General features: G+C 41.0%; 1 protein-coding gene across 1 annotated transcript in view; it reads right to left on the minus strand.

Moving 5' to 3' along the window:
• Window positions 1–21,630, minus strand: part of LOC137657393 (glutamate receptor ionotropic, delta-2-like) — a 45,079-nt gene that overhangs the window by 8,131 nt on the left and 15,318 nt on the right. The window contains exons 3-6 of the mRNA XM_068391730.1: window positions 14,653–14,774; window positions 13,429–13,654; window positions 12,473–12,621; window positions 11,738–11,824 (exon numbers count right to left, since the gene is read on the minus strand). Coding sequence (XP_068247831.1) covers window positions 11,738–11,824; window positions 12,473–12,621; window positions 13,429–13,654; window positions 14,653–14,774 — 584 coding nt within the window. The remainder of the gene's footprint in view (window positions 1–11,737; window positions 11,825–12,472; window positions 12,622–13,428; window positions 13,655–14,652; window positions 14,775–21,630) is intronic.

The raw sequence follows: 21,630 nt of genomic DNA on the forward strand, positions 1-21,630 counted from the left end.
ATCCCCAATTCAAGTAGGTCCCAGCAAGGGACTGCGCATGGATGTACAGAGTATGCTAGAAATATATCTATTGCATAACTATAGATCATAGTTTTCTGTCTAAGGTATATACTATACCACAGATGTACTGGCTACTGTATACAGCCATACAACCGACACTACCGGCGCACTGCCGGCAGGGTTAGTGCAAGAGAACAGTCCAATAACACAATATTGTAAAATAAGTGGAGCCGGCGGCCCGCCGACGCATCGGCAGCCCGCCGGACTGCCGGAGGCCCACCAGCCACCGGCGGACCGGCGGCGGAGGGTAACCCACCCCAACCATCATTCTATGTGGCAGGGAAAGGAAGAAAACCCTAAGCATTGTCGGCAGGTCGCCGACACGCCGGGGAACGCCGGCGGCCGGCAGGCAACCAGCTGAAGGTACACCTACCCTGTCATCGTTATGTGACTGGGAGGAGACCTAGGCTAGAATAAGTGTGACAGTGGGCCGGCACTAGATTGGAGAGAAAGAGAAAGCAGTGAAGGAAGGGGAGGGGAGGGCGGCAGCTTGCTACCCTAACCTCACCTTCCTCAAGAAGGAGGGTTCAAATGGAAGGAAGAACATATCATGATCAGGCTTCCATCCAGCCGCAGCTCTGCCGTCGGTCGGCTACGGCTGCGGGTGGCGATCCAAGGGAGGACCGAAGAACACTCTAAGATAGCAGGGAGGTCTCCCGCCAGCAGCTAGACCTGCCGCCATGCTATCCCAGGGCAGTATTATGCAAGGGAAGCTGAACGGCTTGGCCGAGCAGGCGAAAGACCAGGCCAACCCAACGACCCACCGGTACTCGATGAGTTGTAGGACGGCGGACAGGAGTGTGATGGCTAGGCCATCACTAAAGGACAGAGGGGGAGGGGAAAAGGTCCTGTGTAGGGGTGTAGGGGATGGTGTAAGCCTTCCCCAGCACCACCCCAGGTATAGGGAGAGTTCATTTTCCAGCCCAGGGTGGGTTAGTACAGTAAGGGAACGGCATTGTCAGGCCATCCCAAACTATAAAGAAACAGAATCCCTAAGCCTGCCTAACCTAGGCTAGGGAAGACATTTCTCCCAGCCAAGAGTAGATAAGCGCAGGACAACAGGACAAGTCGCTAGGCCATCCACCAGGGACCAACAGGATAGTTTATTCACCTATTGGGGTAGCTGGGGGCAAACGACGGGTACTCTGAGGTTCTGACCCAAACTCAAAGCTCATGTACTATGGCTCTGGGAAGGGGAAGAAAATCCTAGGCAAACCTTACCAGAATCACAATTCAAGGCAAGGAGGGCTATGATGTAGTCTAGACTACCTCAGAGGGAGGAGAGATTACCTTATGTATAAAGGTAACCGGCGAGGTGCGAAAGTATACTAAAGCCCCTAGGCTACTAGGCTAGGGGCAGGGGAATTGATTACCATATTCATCAAAAACGGATTTTGAGCGAAGCAAAAAATCTATTTTTGGGTGAGATAGCCATGGCGTCCTGATGGAAGGTTCCTTTTTGGTAGCTTCCTTGGGTATATAACTACTAAGATATTCCCAGAGAATTTAACCACAGGTTATCACAGAATTCTAACTTCTGGAGCGAGTATCCTAAAGGTTTCCCCTTAAGACATCGTATATCAACAGGGGACGCATGTATTAACGCGCCACATAGCTATCTGCACCTCATACAGAGTTAACACTTCGATATGGAGGGACAGAGAATAGCTGGGGAGCTGTTCCACAGCTAATCCCTTCCGTGGCTACTTTTGGTACTCGAGACGTAAACAAACGGGCGCCACCGCTAGATGACGCCACGTCCGTCCTCATCCTGAAGTCAGTTGCTTGCCGATCACCATGATACAGCAGCACAGGGTGGGACCTGACAAACTGAATGAAGTAGCAGGGAGGGTCCATCAGGACGCCATGGCTATCTCACCCAAAAATAGATTTTTCGCTTCGCTCAAAATCCGTTTTTTGGGCTCAAGCCATGGCGTCCTGATGGAAGAGTACCAGAGAATCAATGTATCGTGGTGGAAGTGCCTAGGGCTTTGACAGGATAAGCATAGTAACCTCAATAAGAGAACCGATGGGAAGAAACTTCCTGCCCCCCCTGGCAGCGAAGTCCCAACGGACCATGCCGAAGATCAAAGTGGTCATCGAAGGGCTACTCACCTTGCTGGGAGAACATGAAGAACTCGGAGACAAGACTGAATGATTGGCATTCATATAGGAACATTCACAAAGGCAGACAAGTGGTGGTTAGGCACTGTATGTGAATAGAGTCGTCTGGTCTCTAAGGTATGATGTAAGTAAGTATTCGAGTAGGAATATTACATTGCAGAAGTGAGTATATGATAAGGGTTGAACCCTTAGTCATCTTCATCGACATAAGAGGAAGGGGATAATAAAACTATGACAGTCATGTATTTCATAGTATAAGTAGGAGCGGATTGAGACGCACAAGTAATAAAATAGAAATTTTATTTCACCATTGCAGAACATGTTAAAGAAATGCAATAAAATTGTAAAGGTTATTTACAATAAATTATAATGTACATAGTCATGAAAGACTTGCTCTTGAATCTGAAATGGAATTTCAAACTATTAGTAGGCACTCGTTCCAAAGGAACGTCAGTCTATTAAAATAAAACACATCATGCTCTAGGCATGCGGCACTCATGTGACGACTATGACATTTCACCTGGGAGAAGAACAGTCTATGAAAAAGCACTAAGTGTTTTTTAAAAGCACTACGTATCACGCAAGGGTCAACATAGGCACCCGAGGAGTTAGAGTCCCAAGTAACTCACTGTTCTATGCAGAGTTAGGTGCAGGTTTCATAACACTACCTGCGGCTACCACAATTGTTTGACTTCGTGCACTTGTTTCGCATAATATTTGAAGAAAACACGCGAGGATTTCCAGCCTGTGAAACTCTTAAGACTTTCGAAATCCATACTCTGAAAGAAATTCAGAGACGATGCAACTTTTCTAGGATCGTGACCGGCGGGTGAACTGTCAGGATCCGATCTGCGAATGAAGTAGGTGATTTTCGCTCTTAGTTGTTACAGTGACAGGTCGCTGTCCGAAGTTTCTCCTTTTAAGAGTTGGCCTCCACCAAAGTCCGAAGTTCTATGAAGATAGACCTTGAGGCTCTCTACTGGACATAGAGAGGCATCTTCTTTCAGGGGGCATATTCTCCAAGGGCCCCATCTTTTGGTGGGTAATTCATTTTTGGCGAGAAACGTCGGATCCGGGAAGAGGGTAAGGTCACCTGAATCTGTAAACAGGATGTGGCCCTCGTCCCTTGATAATGCCACTATTTCGCTGACTCGGGCTCCTGAAGCAAGAGCAAAGAGAAAGATAACTTTCTGAGTCAGATCCTTGAGAGGACATGAATCATTGTCCAAGTTGGAGGCATACATTAGTGGTCTAGTCAAGGCCGATTTGCAAGGAGAAATTGTGTTGACTGCCAAGCCCTGTCCGTGAAGGTGAATAAAGAAGGACATACAAAAATCAATGGTGATTTCCGTAGGATTTTTGCCTTGACGAATGAGACCCATTTTCTCCAGGATGATTCGTATTGCCGTCGTGTGGATTCGGTCTTGTATTCCTCGGGGAAGTCTAGACTTTTCTTCAAAATCCCAAACCTTTTCTTCGCGGCTAGGGAGAGAAAATCATGAGATGAAGGTCCTTGATTTTCGATGATGAAGCGAAGACAGTCGACTTCTGTACTTGCTGGGAGAGTACTGGGCCCGGGAGAGGGATCAGCTTGGGCTGCAGCTCTAGGACCAGGGGGTACCAATTGCTCCGGGGCCACTTGGGAGCCACTAGGGCCGCTGTCCCTTTGAAGGTTCTCAGCTTGGAGAGGACTTTCAGCAGAAGGTTGGTGGGAGGGAACAGGTAGATCTTGGACCATCTGTTCCAGTCCAGTGACATGGCGACCACTGCCTCTGCCTTGGGGTCCTCGGACGGGGCTACATATCGAGGAAGTTGATTATTGTCGCTCGTTGCGAAGAGATCGGTCTGAAGTTCTGGGACTTGGTGAGAGATGAAGGAGAATGATCTTGCGTCTAGAGACCATTCCGACTCTATCGGACTTGTCTGGGATAGAGCGTCCGCCGTCACGTTGCGGGATCCTTGTAGGTGAACTGCAGACAGGTGCCATTTCTTCTTCTCTGCCAGACGGAAGATTGTCAGAAGCACCTGATTATCTGGGGCGATCTTGAGCCTTGGCGATTGAGACATCAAACTACCACCAAGTTGTCTAGGGATAGACGACTATGGATCGAGGGAGGCGGGGAGAGTTTCTTCAGTGTTAGAAGGACCGCCGTGGCCTCCAAGATGTTGATGTGAAACGTCTTGAATAGGGGAGACCATGTGCCTTGAGCCTATTTTTGGTGGGAGTGACCTCCCCAACTCTCCAGCGAAGCATCCGTGTGGATGTTGAGTGATGGAGGTGGGTGTTAAAGAGGAATGGACCTTTTCAGGGCCTTTGCTTCCGACTACGGCTTGAGGAGCAGCCGAAGTCTGTTTGGGAGCCGTCTCTTGAGGTCTCTTCGAGCGATGGATGCGGAACGTCTCCAGACTCCCGCGGCATACTTTAGCTGTGCACGTAGCACTGGGTTTGTCACTGAGGCGAACTGTAGAGAGCCTAGAACTCGTTCCTGCTGACGTCTTGAGATCCATTTGGATTTCAGCAGTCGCTTGACAGACCCTGCTATTTCCTTCCTTTTCTTCTGGGGGATGGGAAGGCGGTGTGACTGAAGGTTCCACTGGGTTCTTAGACATTGGAACCTTTGAGCTGGAGAGAGGCGAGATTTCTTCGCGTTTATCTTGAATCCCAGGTGTTCTAGGAACTGGGTGACTTTGTTGCAGGATTTTAAACAATCCTCGGGCGATGGAGCCCAAGCTAGCCAGTCGTCGAGGTAGGCCATCACCTGGACGTCTCGGAGGCGCAGCTGTTAAACAATGGCATCTGCCAGCTTTGTGAAGATCCGAGGGGCCACTTTGAGGCCGAAGGGCATGGCCCTGAAGGCGTAGCTTTTCCTTTTGGAGTGTAAATCCTAGGTAGGAGGAAGCGTGGTGGTTCATTGGGATGTACCAATAGGCATCCGCCAGGTCTATGGAGACCGTGTAGGAACCCTGAGGCAGAGGGGTCCTTATCTGATGAAGAGTCAGCATCTTGAACTTGTTGTTCGCTATGAACTTGTTGAGGGGGGATAAGTCTAGAATGACTGAGCTTGTCTGAGTCCTTCTTGGGGACATAAAACAGTCTCCCTTGGAACCTGGTTGACTTTACCCTCCTAATCACCTTCTTGTTCAAGAGATCCAGGACATATTCTTCCAGAAGGGGGGGGGAGATTGTTGGAAGAATAGCTGGAAGGTTGGGGGTGGTTGAGTCCAACTCCAGCCTAGACCCTTGTCGACGATGCTGTGTGCCCAGGGATCGAAGGTCCGACGATCCTGGAATTGGCGGAGTCTTCCTCCCACCGGAAGCACTTCATTGCTTCTGGTGTCCCGAGGGTGTACCTCGGCCGCTAGCTCCCTTTCCTCCTCTGCCTCTGGAGGGACGGCGAGATGCGTCTCTTGCCTGCACCTCTGCTTGAGCCTCAACCTTTGGGACGAAAGGTAGTCGTCTGTTGCTCAAAGGCAGGGGTGAAAACCGGTGATTGGGGCAAGACCGGTTGGGTGACCAGCTGAAAGGTCTGTTGTGGCTGAGCAGCCATTTGGGGAGTAGCGGGTCCCGGAAACTGCCGTCTCTGTTGACGTTGTTGGGGTTTCGGCTTGGAGGATCTCCTCTTAGGTTGAGGGCCGTCGTCCTGAGAGGATTTCCTTTTCTTCGACATGCCCCACTTGTGAAGAAGGTTCCTGTTCTCCGTGGCGGCCTTGTCGATAATCTCTTTCACTAGACCAGAGGGAAAGAGGTGCTTACCCCAGATGTTGGAGGAAATCAGCCTCCGGGGTTCGTGTCTCACTGTGGCACTTGAGAACACGAATTCACGACAAGCTCTCCGAGCCTTCATGAAGCTGTGTAAGTCCTTGACTACAGTCGCCAGATGCGTCTTGGCGAGCACCATGTAGTGGTCGGGGACTCTAGTGTCACCGGCCATGACGTCAAGCTGGACCTGGAGGGACATGGATGCGGCAAGTCTTTCTTTCGTATCTTGTTCCCGACGAAGGAGGTGGTTATTAAGTTTCGGGAGGTCTCCGTTAAACTAACGTCCAGCAACGTCAGGATCTAGTTTTCCCACCACGAAGGTATGGTGGACCTCCTTCCAGTGTCGAGCATCGGGGGGAGTGACCAGGGAGAAGGGTCTGCACTCCTCCAGTGCAGGGAAAGGTTTCCCTTCTTCCACTGCCCTGTGTACCGCTGCGAAGGCCTTTTCCATGAAGGGGAGGATCGCATCATCAGGTGCGACGTAAGTAGGGTGTTTCTTGCTCAATGCCGGAAGCCTTGAGCAGGTAAAACCCCTACTTATAAGGGTGTTGGCCATTATAGCCTTGGCTTTCGGAAGATCGAACACTATCACCTCCTTAGGTTCGGTCTCTTCTTTAGAGGCAGGTTTGGATCGAAGCCGGACATAACAGTCCGGGTAGGCCTCAAAACTTGGGAAGAATTCCACTTCTTCCAGGACAACCGAGCCGACCTTCTCACTGATGAAGATCCTGCCCGTTGCGATCGGCATATGCTCGGCATACCTCCAGGGGTTGGCGTGCGAGCATGCAGGGAGGTCCTTAACCGAATTCCTTTTCGGCTCCTTGGAACTTCCCATGGTCCTGATGTATTCGTGTGTCTCACGGAGTTACTTGTCCATGATGGCTTCGAGCGTCCGAAACATCTCCTGGGCGTTGGTTGGGATGGGGTCCGGGGTGGCGGAGGTAGACGGGAGTGATACTTCCGTCGGTGTAGGAGTTGGGGTGGTGGTGGAAGGCGGAGCGACCTCTTGCTCCGACCCAGCGTAATCCACTTGGTCCTACTCATAGTCCAATTCTTCGGCCATGAGGTTCCTCTCCGTTGTCTCCGACACTTCCGACATACATTCCGCGTTGTCGGTATCCAGGCGACACTCGTGCATGGACTGAGCCATGACAACATCGGGTTCCACCGTGATCTGGACGGTGGGGATCTGATCCTTGGGGACCACAGAGTCTGGGGATGCCTTTGGGAACAGTAAGGCCCTCAAGTCTTCGGTAGCAAGGTACGGTCCAGTGGCGTTCTTCTGGAAGCCACGCACCCATTTGCGTAGCTTCTCTCGAGAAGCGTCCCTGACCTCCGCTGAGGGAGGGTTATTGAACGCCTCAACCAGGCGTTCCTGGTAGACCGTACAGTTCAGTGGGTCCCAGACTTCAGATCACCTTTTTTGTTTGCACAAGGGGCGTGAGTCCTACACGCCGTGTGCCCATAAAAGTGCGGGCGCTTCACTCCACAGAAGCCATGGTCGTACTTCACGTACTCCTCCTGTAAGAGAAAGAGGACATGAGTACGGGGGAGTCATAAGGATGACTTCTATTTTAAGGTTAAGTATTAAGTGATTAATCTTTAACCTAATATTCAGTGGTAGAAATACTGTGACGTTCAGAGAGTGGGCGGAAAAGAAGGAGATAGACACATCCTCCGTGTAACCCGCCCGGCCGGTTACCGTAACCTTATCCGTAGGCAATTTGTTGTGACCGAGGACACAGGGCAGAATTCCACATAGCATGCCGTGTAGGCAGTGGGAATTTCTAGAGGGATTGCCAAGGATATAGAACTGGGACTGAGGCCACTCAGACCCAGGGATATGGAACGTAGAAGATTCCATAGGGTAACGGTTTCCGGCAACCGGCCGTGCTAAGATACACGCAACATGCTGGAAATCTGTGATATGCAAGAAGACAGCATGGTTACTAATGGAACGGTAAGGCAATACCTATCCATTATGTAATCAAACCATCTGGTTGCGATGTAGGGTTATCAACATCAGATGATAGCTAGTAGAAGGGGGCGCAAGTCGCCTTGACGCCTCCGGAAGGCTCCGGCAGACCTCCGGCACGCCGGAGGCCGCTCCAGCAGAGTTTCTGGCATTAAGGAAGACAATATAGAAGTCAAGAGTAATACCAGGGTGGCGGCCGCCGGCACAGCGGCGGCACGCCGGCGGGGAGCGGCGGCTCCGGCAGCCGGAGGTTGCCGGATTGGTGACAGGAACAAGGATGGTTATAGCAGAACCGGACTGCCGGCAGCGGATGCCGGCACTCCGGGGGCCGGCCGGCGGGCGGACGGCCAAGCTATGAGGGAGGGGAAGAGCCATCGGCTGGAAGCCGGCGGCAGGCGGCAGTCCCCCGGCACACGGAGGACTGGGGGCCATGGGGGGATGGGGAGAGTCACCAAGGTAGGAGGTGGGTATCGCCGACAGTGGAGGCGGCAAGGGACCGGCACCCGGATAGTGAAAGAGACAGAGGGAGGGATGTAAGAAGTCCAGCCATGGACTCCCAGACATCCCCCCCCTGAGAGGGTGTACCCATGATAGAGGCTGGCTCTATCACCCAGAAGCAGGGGCCGCAGAGGACCGGGAGCTAGGGTAGCCCAAGGGAGGGCTAGGGGACACCCAAAGAGGGGGAGACCCCTGTATACAGAACACATCCAGTGGCTAACCCCATAGGACACTATGAAGGGTATATGTACCAGAGCGGACTGCACACAGAAGCTCAAGGTAGCCCTATCACTCCACCCTAAGGAGGAGTTGTAGGACAGGGGACAGATGGGTATAGACAAGCCTAAGTATTGCTTAGGCTATACAAGCGATAGGTGGGGAGGGGAGAAGAGAAGAGTCTTCCATGAAAGGGGTTCTGTACCAGGGCGGCCACTAAGGAAGGGAGGACACTCCCTAACCTAAGGTAAGGCAGCCTGACTGAAACGGTGCATGGGTACAGTTTCAGCAAGGAACAGAATTACCCTTCCAAAACCTACCTAGAGCAGGGCTGAACGCCCTGAACTAGGAAGGATAGAAGACATATCGCTATCGCAGGACAGTCGTAGACTTAGTCCTAGCCATAGAGGAAGGGCTAGCCGTTCCTCACTCTCAGGCGCAACCCTAAGGGGGGTTCATTCCCTTAGGGAGGACTGAGAGGCGATAATATACTCTGGTAGGAGCTTGATCCCTTTACATGGTAAGGGAAGCAAGGCTACGCAGAGGGAATGCCAAGGGCAGGGGGATGAAGGAAGCATATAGGGGTCCTACCTGTAGGTTAGGTTAGGAAGGTACACTAACTAACCTATCCCCTATATGGTCCCTGAAGGCGAAAACACTTGCATCACAGTCAATAGTATTGTAAAATAATGCCACTATCTTCATAAGTTAGCCTAGGATCACTAATAAAATCATGCATGAACACTGATATATAGGCACTCTGGCCTGGGGGCTATAGTAGCCAACTGGTATGAGGTCAATCGATGACCGATAAAAGCGTCAAAACACGATATAAAAGTTCCTAGCTATGAAGACTAAATAAACTAATGTTATCAATTAGTAAATGAGGCCGGAAGCGTTGTTGTGGCTAACTAAATAAGGCATGCAGAACAACAACGACGCCATAAAATGGCGGGTCCGGTAGAGGCACAGCTCTGCCACAAAACAACAATTATCTCGGAAAGTAATATTTACTTTACGGTCAGAGCTTAACTAAACAATACTGGAACCTTGTACTCAACTTTCCAGAAGAAGGCGAGGCCGAAGGTAGCGACATAATAAAGATGCAAAGCGATAAGTATAGCACAGGGAAAATCCGTCTAAGTAGGGCAAGCTACTGTACAAAGGATGAGGACGGACGTGGCGTCATCTAGCGGTGGCGCCCGTTTGTTTACGTCTCGAGTACCAAAAGTAGCCACGGAAGGGATTAGCTGTGGAACAGCTCCCCAGCTATTCTCTGTCCCTCCATATCGAAGTGTTAACTCTGTATGAGGTGCAGATAGCTATGTGGCGCGTTAATACATGCGTCCCCTGTTGATATACGATGTCTTAAGGGGAAACCTTTAGGATACTCGCTCCAGAAGTTAGAATTCTGTGATAACCTGTGGTTAAATTCTCTGGGAATATCTTCGTAGTTATATACCCAAGGAAGCTACCAAAAAGGAACCTTCCATCAGGACGCCATGGCTTGAGCCCAAAAACCCCTTGTATACTCTCTAGAAGGAGGAAAAACCTTTGTGCAATCACTGAATCTTATATGTATAATTGCCTAATATCTTCATTTAATTAAGATAACACTAGGAACACATACTATATCATGCATGAAAGTAAACTGAAGCGCCTAGGCTAGCATGCCTAAGGCGCCTAGGCTAGCATGTCTAGTATCATAAAATCGGCTACCTACATTCGCTGAAATTAAAGAATACTATCAGCATATTATAACTAATTCTAAGCAATGAAGACTAAATAACTAATACTGACAATTAGTTAAGAAACCGGGGTAGCTGTTCTGGCTAACTAAATAAAGCATGCGATGCAAGCGACAGCGTCGGCGACGACTCCGGTTAGGCAATAGCTCCACCACAAAACACAGTATATTTCGATAGAAAAACGTTACTTTACGGCCAGAGTTAATTTATACAGTATAAGAATTAAATACTCAACTTTCCAGAGACAGAAGAAGCTGAAGGTCACGACATGGCTACAGTAAATTGAGAAAAAACTGGGAAAAACACCTGGTCAAACATGCTACTACGGAAGGAATGGAGTTGGCTGGCGGTGATGACCTCAGCAAGATGGACGACGCATATGACGTCATCCGAGTATCCATAACAGTAACGGAGGAGGAGAACTTTGTAATGGCTCCTCCCATATCTTTCCACCAATTTCCCCCTCGATGCGTAAACGTTATGTGGGGTGCATATAGCTATGTGGCGTGTCAAGAATACGTCCCCTGTTATTGTGCGATATCCTGAAGGACAACCTTAAGGGTACTCGCGCCAGAAGTCAGAATTCTGGAAACCTTTAGTTTAATTCTCTGGGAATATCCACTGTAGTCATATATACCCTTAGGAAGCTATTAAAGGAACCTTCCATCAGGACGACATGGCCTGAGCCCAAAAAGGCAGTTATAAAAAGGGCTAAAATGTGACTATACACATAATCAAGACAAGTGAGTTTCTTTAGCATTTATATAAGTAAAACAGGAAAAACAAACATGAAATTATCCATAGGTAGAAAGTAGAGGACAAGAAGCCGTTGCTGAATGGTCCTAATTCGAATATGGAGATTATGATTTCGACTGGGCTTCATGTCGCTAAAGAAAGACATGAAATTTAAACAAATAGATTAAGGGTTCAATAATAACTTTTATTCCTTTCCATCTGCTTATAAATACAGTATATGCCTTGTCTTTTCTTATTCATTTTATGCTTAATAAATTATTATCATCTTTTTTCTTCCCCTTCAACTGTATTGCATGTTGTTAGGACAATTGATGCTATACAATATATGATTTTTGGGGTGACGGGTATAACTTCCTGGTCTGTATATCGTAGAGCACTCTTTTAAGCTATAGGTACTCTATCTTAAACTATTGAGCAGTATCTGTCAACCCTAAAGAATAATGATTTAATACTAAAATTGGTTTGACTTCTTTATATTACATGTATAATTATCTGGATGATGTAATTATTTTTACATTTTCATTAAAACAGAATAACAATCTATTCCATCATATCGTTTGCTAAGATAGGAATATATGATTACAAAATGAAAATTCTCACCTCTGCCACTCCCTCGTCCGTGGATGTTACATAGTGATCCTTGTTAAATAAGTCCCAGATTTCCTTGTAAATTCCAGAGGTTGCATCCTGTTTGATGTGAGATGAGGTCATTGTTAACTGCCTTACTGTGTTTATTCCTTTTCCTAATACAATAAATAGAGATGAATTTTCATGCAGAAAATCACATCTAGTTTTCCCCTCAAGCCAAGGACAATGACTGTAATGCAGTAAAATACTCTATCAAATTAATTCTACTTTTATTATTATTATTATTATTATTATTATTATTATTATTATTATCATTATTATTATTATTATTATTATTATTATTATTATTATTAGCTAAGTTACAACCCTAGTTGGAAAAGTAGGAAGCTATATACCCAAGGGCTCCAACAGGGAAAAATAGCCCAGTGAGGAAAGGAAATAAACAAGCTATAAGAGAAGTAGTGAACAATTGATATGAACTATTTTAAGAATAGTAACAAAATTAAAATAGGTCTTTCATATATAAACAATAAATAATAAAAAATAAAAAAAAGAGGAAAAGTAATAAGATAGAATAATGTGCCCGAGTGTACCCTCAAGCAAGATAACTCTAAGCAAATAACACAGATATTCAATCGAATGAAATTAATCTCTTCATAAACTATGATTCGACTAGAGACATGAAATCTTGGCATAGGCCTACTCATCTTGAAGGATATCCGAAATATTGCACAGAAAATTCCTTACCCTAAAAAGGTATTCACTTTGAGAAGCCTGAAGAATCAACATTGCAAATTCACCCTTCTGCATAGAAGCCAGAAGGTCGTTCAAAGAGTCAATGTGTTTATCGAACAATGGCACTGCTAAAACGGCAGTTAAAGTCCCTTGGTAGAAAGCTGCAATGAAATTAGATAAATTTATTCGTGAAGATTGGGTATTTGGAAATTTATCTGTGGATTTATTGACTTAAAATAAAAGGACGGTTCCTATATTAAAGATTATCATAGAAAACTTTTCGATTATCTATGATTAAACGTGTTTCATTTTTTATTTCTATTCATTTTTACTTTAAATCCTCTTATATCTCCCAAGTCACCAATAGAACATGCTCTTCTTTCTTTGATTGAGACTAAATCAATATCTCTATTGCTTTTGGGAGTCTATTGCAACTTTTTCATTCCTTCTCGGAATCTTTTATAAGTAATTTAAGTATCAAAACTATTTGCTAAATTTATTTGGTCAAGAATTCATTGAAAAAATAGTGCCAGTTCCCTTATCTGTAATAGCATCCGATTCCATTCGCGGATTCAGGAAAGAGTTAGAAATGGTATGTAGTATGTACATGGAATTGGTTCTATAGATTTCTATTAATTAGAATATAACTATGAAATCTATTGGTGTCATTTTAGTACACGTCATCAACATATGCTTTATGATATACTTACGCAAGTTTTATCATATTCACATCACAACCTTAGCTAACCTGGCTCTTATTAAGTATTTTAGGATGAATAATAAAACTTTTTTATACTCTAAGATTAACAGAAAAAAATTAACGAAATCAATCGTCAAATAATCGTCATATGTTCGTATGATTAAGGCGAAATTGATTCCAGCAGACGCTCCGGTATTGTTAAAAAAAAAAAAAAAAAAAAAAAAAAGAACCACCAGATTACGGACTTTGGAGATGATATTTTCCTTACCATAGATGTATAAGCAGAACAGATACCAGAAGAAGAATATGAATCTATGGGGCCAATGTGTGCTATTAATAAGGTTGCCTTGCAGCACCACATTTCTATACATGTTGAAGGAGAACATCTGAAGAGAACCGCGCGGCACAGCAGAGAGATATTTGCTCATCACCCAATCAACGCAGCTTAGAAGAGGTCCTATGAGAGCCACGGCTGTCATTAGCAGCATCCACACCTGGAACGATTAGAATACTATATAGATATCTTGTTAAGTATCCGCAGTATTAGAGCCGCTGTAATCGCTCAGCTAAAGTCTGCGGGAAATAGACGAATGTTTTGGAGTCCAGTAGACTACTATCATTACTTTTAAGACATTTTCAAGTTATGACATGAACCGATTCAGATAAAGCAAGTCAACTATTTTTTTTTCGTTTTGATAGATTTGTAATGCTTTGTTGGTTATAGCTTATTCCATTTATGATAAATAACTTGCAGTTTTTATCTCGAATAATTCAGCTTAGTGCATTGATTTTGTAAGGGCAATCACTCACATCTTTATTATTATTATTATTATTATTATTATTATTATTATTACAAGCTAAGCAACAACCCTAGTTGGAAAGTAAGATGCTATAAGCCCAAGGGCCCCAACAAGGAAAAATAGCCAAATGAGGAAAGGAAATAAGGAAATAAATAAACTATAAAAGTATGGAACAATAAAAATGAAATCGTTTAAAAACAGTAACAACATTAAATCAGATATTTCATATATGAACTATAAAAAAAAAAACTTATGTCAGTCTGCTGCAAGTTTGAACTTTTGAAGTTCTACCGATTCAACTACACGATTAGGAAGATCATTCCGCAACTTGATCACAGCTGGAATTAAACTTCTAGAGTACTGTGTAGTATTGATCCTCATGATGGAAAAGGTATGGCTATTAGAATTAACTGCATGCCTAGTATTACGAACAGGATGGAACTGTCCGGTAGATCTGAATGTAAAGGGTGATCAGAATTAAGAAAAATCTTATACAACGTGCATGAAAAACTAATTGAACGACTGTGCCAGAAATTGCAATCTAGATCAGTTATAAGAAATGTGCTTGTATAGTGTTTTCAAGCTTTAATTTCAATAATTGAAAACAAAAAAATACAATGCTGTAAAATTTTACGATGCAAGTATACAGATAAACAGATAAATAGATAAGATAAAATTATTGGTATCCCTACCAGCGAAGAAAAGGGGAAGAAAACTGCTCCCGCTTTACTAAGTTGCACAGGCGCACGAGTAGTAATAGCCGATGACTCCAGAAAATAAGGTGTGGTGAAATCTACGACAGTTTCCCTGGCGTCTGGAACAAACAGTAAATCGATAAGATTGTTTTGAGACGTAGTAAGGTATATGGTTCCGCTCTTAACTATCGATAGCAGAATGCTGTCAAGCTTTCATAATTGTCTATAGTAGAATACTTGGAATATGTCATAATAATTATTGATAGTAGAATACTGTAAATCTTTTATATTTATCGACAGCAGAACGCTGTCAATATATCATAATTATTAATAGCAGAATGCTATCAATCTGTTATAATTATTGATAACAGAAAGCTGTATATCTGTCATAATTATTGATAGCAGATTGCTTTAAATATGCCATAATTATTGATAGCAAAATGCTTTAAATCTTCTATAGTTACTGACAGCAGAATGTTGTCAATCTGTCATAATTACTGATAGCAGAATGCTGCCAATCTGTCATAATTATCAATAGCACAATGCTGTATATCTGACATAATTACTGATTGCTGAATGCTTTAAAACTGCATAGTTACTAACAGCAGAATGCTGTTAATCTGTCATAATTATTGATAGAAGAATACTGTCAATTTATGATAATTACAGATAGCAGAATGCTATCAATCTGACATGATTATTAAAAGAGGATTGCTATCCATCAGTCATAGTTACTGATACCTAAATTCTGTCAATGTGTCATGGTTATTGATAGCAAACTGTGGTCAATCTGTCATAGTTATTGATACCACAATGCTGTCAATCTGTCAAAATTATCGATGGCAAAATACGGTCAATCTGTCATAATTAACAATACCAGAATGCTGTCAATTTGTCATAATTATTGATAGCAGACTGTTGTACATCTCTCATAATTATTGATACCAGAATGCTGTCAATCTGTCATAATTATCGATAGCAAAATGCTGTCAATCTGTCATAATTATTGATACCAGAATGGTCTTAATTTGACGTAATTATCGATAGCAAAATGCTGTACATCTGTCAAAATTATTGACAGCAAAATGCAGTCAGTCTGTCATAATCATCGATAGCAGAGTGCTGTCAATTTGTCATGATTATCTATAGCAGAATGCTGTCAATCTATCATATATATCAATAGCAGGAAGAGGTTAATTCTTCATAATTATTGATAGCAGAATGCTGCTAATCTAACATAATTATCGATAGCAGAATGCGGTTAGTCTGTCAAAATTATCGATTACAGAATGCTTTCAATCTATCATAATTATTGATAGCAGAATGCTGCTAATCTAACATAATTATCGATAGCAGAATGCGGTCAGTCTGTCAAAATTATCGATTACAGAATGCTTTCAATCTATCATAATTATTGATAGCAGAATGCTGTCAATTCTCCAAATTATCGATAGCAAAATGCGGTCGATCTGTCATAATTACCGATAGTAGAATGCGGTCAGTCGTCATAATTATCGATAGCAGAATGCGGTCAATCCATCATGATTAATTATAGCAAAATGCGGTCAATCTATCATAGTAATCGATAGCAGAATGCTATCAATCAATCATAATTATCAATAACAGAATGTAGTCTATTGATCATAATTATCGATAGCAGAATCCTGTCAATCTATCATAATTATCCATAGCAGAATGGGGTCAATCTATCATAATTATCGATAGCAAAATGCTCTCAATCAATCATAATTATTGATAGCAAAATGCGGTCAATCTATCATAATAATCTATAGCAGAATGCTATCAATTAACCAATATTATCAATAAAAGAATGTAGTCAATTGATCATAATTACCGATAGCAGAATGCTGTCAATCCATCATAATTATTGATAGCAAAATGCGGTCACTTTATCATAATTATCGATAGCAGAATGCTGTCAATCAATCATGATTATCAATAACAGAATATAATCAATCGATCATAATTATCGATAGCAGAGTGCTGTCCATCTATTATAATTATCGATAAGAGAATGCAATCAATCTATCATAATTATCAATAACAGAATGTATTCAATCGATCACAATTATTGATAGCGGAGTGCTGCTAATCTGTCGTAATTATCGCTAATAGAACATAGTCAATCGATCATAATTATCGATAACAGAATGCTGTCAATCTATCGTAATTATCGCTAATAGAACATAGTCCATCAATCATAATTATCGATAGCAGAATGCTGCCAATCTGTCATAATTATCGATAGCAGAATTCTGTCCATCTATCATAATCATCAATAACAGAATGTATTCAATCGATAATAATCATCGATAACAGATTGCTGTCAATCTATCATAATTATCGATAGCAGACTACAGTCAATCAATCGTAATTATCAATAACAGAATGTACTCAATCGATCATAATTAGCGATAGCAGAATGCTGTCAATCTATCATAATTATCGATAACAGAATGCGGTCAATCTATCATAATTATCAATAACAGAGTGTAGTCAATCGATCATAATTATCGATAGCAGAGTGAAGTCAATCGATCATAATAATTGATAGCAGAATGCTGTCAATCTATCATAATTATTGATAGCAGAATTCTGTCAATCAATCATAATTATTAATAACAGAATATAGTCAATCGATCATAATTATCGATAGCAGAATGCTGTCAATCTATCATATTTATCGATAGCAAACTGTGGTCAATCAATCATAATTATCGATAGCAGAATGCTGTCAATCCTTTATAATTATTGATAGAAAAATGTGGTCAATCTATGAAAATAGCCGATAGCAGAATGCTATCAATCTATCATAATCATTGACACAGGAATGCTGTTCATCTGTCATACTCATACATCGCAGAATGTTGTTAATCTATTATAATTATTAATAGGAAAATACTATCATTCTATCATAATTACCGATAGTAAAATGCTGTTAATACATCATAATTGTCGATAGTAGAATGTTGTCAATCCATCATAATTGTCGATAGTAGAATGTTGTCAATCCATCATAATTGTCGATAGTAGAGTGTTGTCAATCCATCATAATTGTCGATAGCAGAATGTTGCTAATCCATCATAATTATCAATAACAGAATGTACTCAATCGATCATAATTATCGATAGCAGAATGCGGTCAATCTATCATACTTATCAATAGCAAACTGTGGTCAATCAATCATAATTATCGATAACAGAATGCTGTCAATCCATCATAATTATTGATAGCAAAATGAAAATAGTCGATAGCAGAATGCTATCAATCTATCATAATCATTTATACAAGAATGCTGTTAATCTGTCATATTTATCGATAGCAAAATGCTGTCAATCTGTCATAATTATCGAAAGAAAAATGCTATCAATATATCATAATCATCAATAGCAGAATGCAGCCTATCCATCATAATTATCAATAGCGGAATGCTGGCAATCCATTATAAGTGTTCATAGCAGAAGGCTGTCAACCTATAAAAATTATCTATAGCATAATGCTGTCAATCGATCATAATTATCGACAGCAGAAGGCTGTCAATATATCATAATTAACAATAGCAGAATGCTTTCAATCCATTATAATTTTCAATAGCAAAATTCGGTCAATCTGTCATAATTATCAATAGCAGAATGCTGTCAATCTATCATTATTATTGATAGCAAAATTCTGTCAATCAATCATAATTATCAATAACAGAAGTTAGTCAATCGATCATAATTATCGATAGCAGAATGCTGTCAATCTATCATACTTATCGATAGCAAACTGTGGTCAATCAATCATAATCAGCGATAGCAGAACGCTGTCAATCCATCTTAATTATTGATAGCAAAAGGAAAATAGTCGATAGGAGAATGCTATTAATCTATCATAATCATTTATACAGGAATGCTGTTATTCTGTCATAATTATCCATAGCAGAATGCTGTCAATCTATTATAATTATTAATAGGAAAATGCTGTCAATCTATCAAAATTACCGATAGTAGAATGCTGTTAATCTATCATAATTATTAATAGCAGAATGATGTCAACCTATCATGATTATGGATGGCAAAATGTTGTCTATCTACTGTAAATATCAGTAACGGAATGCTGTTACTCCTCCATAATCATAGCAGAATGCTGTCAATCCATCATAATAATCAATAGCAGAATGCTCTCAACCTATCATGAATTATCGATAGCAAAATGCGGTCAATCCATCATGTTTGTCGATAGCAGAATGTTGTCATTCCATCATAATTGTCGATAACAAAATGCGGTCAATCTATCATGTTTGTCGATAGCAGAATGTTGTCATTCCATCATAATTGTCGATAGCAAAATGTTTCCAATCTATCATAATTACCAAAAGCAAAATGCTGTTATTCGATCATAATTATTGATAGCAGAATGCTGTCAATCTATCATATTTATCGATAACTAAATGCTGTTAATCTGTCATAATTATCGAAAGAAAAATGCTGTCATTATACCATAATCATCAATATCAGAATGTAGTCTATCAATCATAATTATCAATAGCAAAATGCTGTCAAACTATCATAATTATCAATAGCGGAATGCTGTCAATCCATTATAAACTAATTATCGATCGCAGAATGCTGTTAACGTATCCAAAATATCTATAGCTAATGGTGATAATCTATCCTAATTATTGATAGCAGAATGCTGTCAAATCATTATAATTATCGATGATAGAATGCCATCAATCTATCATAATTATCGATGGCAAAATGCGGTCAATCCATCATAATTATCAAGGGCAGAATGCGGTCAATCAATCATGATTAATTATAGTAAAATGCTGTCTATCTATCATAGTAATCGATATCAGAATGCTATCAATCAATCATAATTATCAATAACAGAATGTAGTCTATTGATCATAATTATCGATAGCAGAATCCTGTCAATCTATCATAATTATCCATAGCAGAATGGGGTCAATCTATCATAATTATCGATAGCAGAATGCTGTCAATCCATCATAATTATTGATAGCAAAATGCGGTCAATCTATCATAATAATCGATAGCAAAATGCTATCAATTAACCAATATTTTCAATAAAAGAATGTAGTCAATTGATCATAATTACCGATAGCAGAATGCTGTCAATCAATCATAATTATTGATAGCAAAATGCGGTCACTTTATCATAATTATCGATAGCAGAATGCTGTCAATCAATCATGATTATCAATAACAGAATATAATCAATCGATCATAATTATCGATAGCAGAGTGCTGTCCATCTATTATAATTATCGATAGCAGAATGCAATCAATCTATCATAATTATCAATAACAGAATGTATTCAATCGATCATAATTATTGATAGCAAAGTGCTGCCAATCTGTCATAATTATCGCTAATAGAACATGGTCAATCGATCATAATTATCGATAACAGAATACTGTCAATCTATCGTAATTATCGCTAATAGAACATAGTCCATCAATCATAATTATCGATAGCAGAATGCTGCCAATCTGTCATAATTATCGATAGCAGAATTCTGGTTATCTATCATAATCATCAATAACAGAATGTATTCAATCGATAATAATCATCGATAACAGATTGCTGTCAATCTATCATAATTATCGATAGCAGACTACAGTCAATCAATCGTAATTATCAATAACAGAATTTACTCAATCGATCATAATTAGTGATAGCAAAATGCTGTCAATCTATCATATTTATCGATAGCAGAATGCGGTCAATCTATCATAATTATCAATAACAGAGTGTAGTCAATCGATCATAATTATCGATAGCAGAGTGAAGTCAATCGATCATAATAATTGATAGCAGAATGCTGTCAATCTATCATAATTATTGATAGCAGAATTCTGTCAATCAATCATAATTATTAATAACAGAATATAGTCAATCGATCATAATTATCGATAGCAGAATGCTGTCAATCTATCATATTTATCGATAGCAAACTGTGGTCAATCAATCATAATTATCGATAGCAGAATGCTGTCAATCCTTTATAATTATTGATAGAAAAATGCGGTCAATCTATGAAAATAGCCGATAGCAGAATGCTATCAATCTATCATAATCATTGATACAGGAATGCTGTTCATCTGTCATACTCATACATTGCAGAAAGTTGTCAATCTATTATAATTATTAATAGGAAAATACTATCAATCTATCATAATTACCGATAGTAAAATGCTGTTAATACATCATAATTGTCGATAGTAGAATGTTGTCAATCCATCATAATTGTCGATAGTAGAATGTTGTCAATCCATCATAATTGTCGATAGTAGAATGTTGTCAATCCATCATAATTGTCGATAGTAGAATGTTGTCAATCCATCATAATTGTCGATAGTAGAGTGTTGTCAATCCATCATAATTGTCGATAGCAGAATGTTGCTAATATATCATAATTATCAATAACAGAATGTACTCAATCGATCATAATTATCGATAGCAAACTGTGGTCAATCAATCATAATTATCGATAACAGAATGCTGTCAATCCATCATAATTATTGATAGCAAAATGAAAATAGTCGATAGCAGAATGCTATCAATCTATCATAATCATTTATACAAGAATGCTGTTAATCTGTCATATTTATCGATAGCAAAATGCTGTCAATCTGTCATAATTATCGAAAGAAAAATGCTATCAATATATCATAATCATCAATATCAGAATGCAGCCTATCCATCATAATTATCAATAGCGGAATGCAGTCAATCCATTATAATTATCGATCGCAGAATGCTGTAAATGTATCAAAAATATCTATAGCTAATGCTGTCAATCTATCCTAATTATCGATAGCAGAATGCTGTTAACTCATTAAAATTATCAATATAGAATGCAATCAATCTATCATAATTATCGAAAGCAGAATGCTGTCAATCTATCATAATTATCAATAGCAGAATACTGTCAATATATC

Source organism: Palaemon carinicauda, chromosome 18 (genome assembly GCF_036898095.1).
Source record: "Palaemon carinicauda isolate YSFRI2023 chromosome 18, ASM3689809v2, whole genome shotgun sequence".
NCBI lineage: Eukaryota > Metazoa > Arthropoda > Malacostraca > Decapoda > Palaemonidae > Palaemon > Palaemon carinicauda.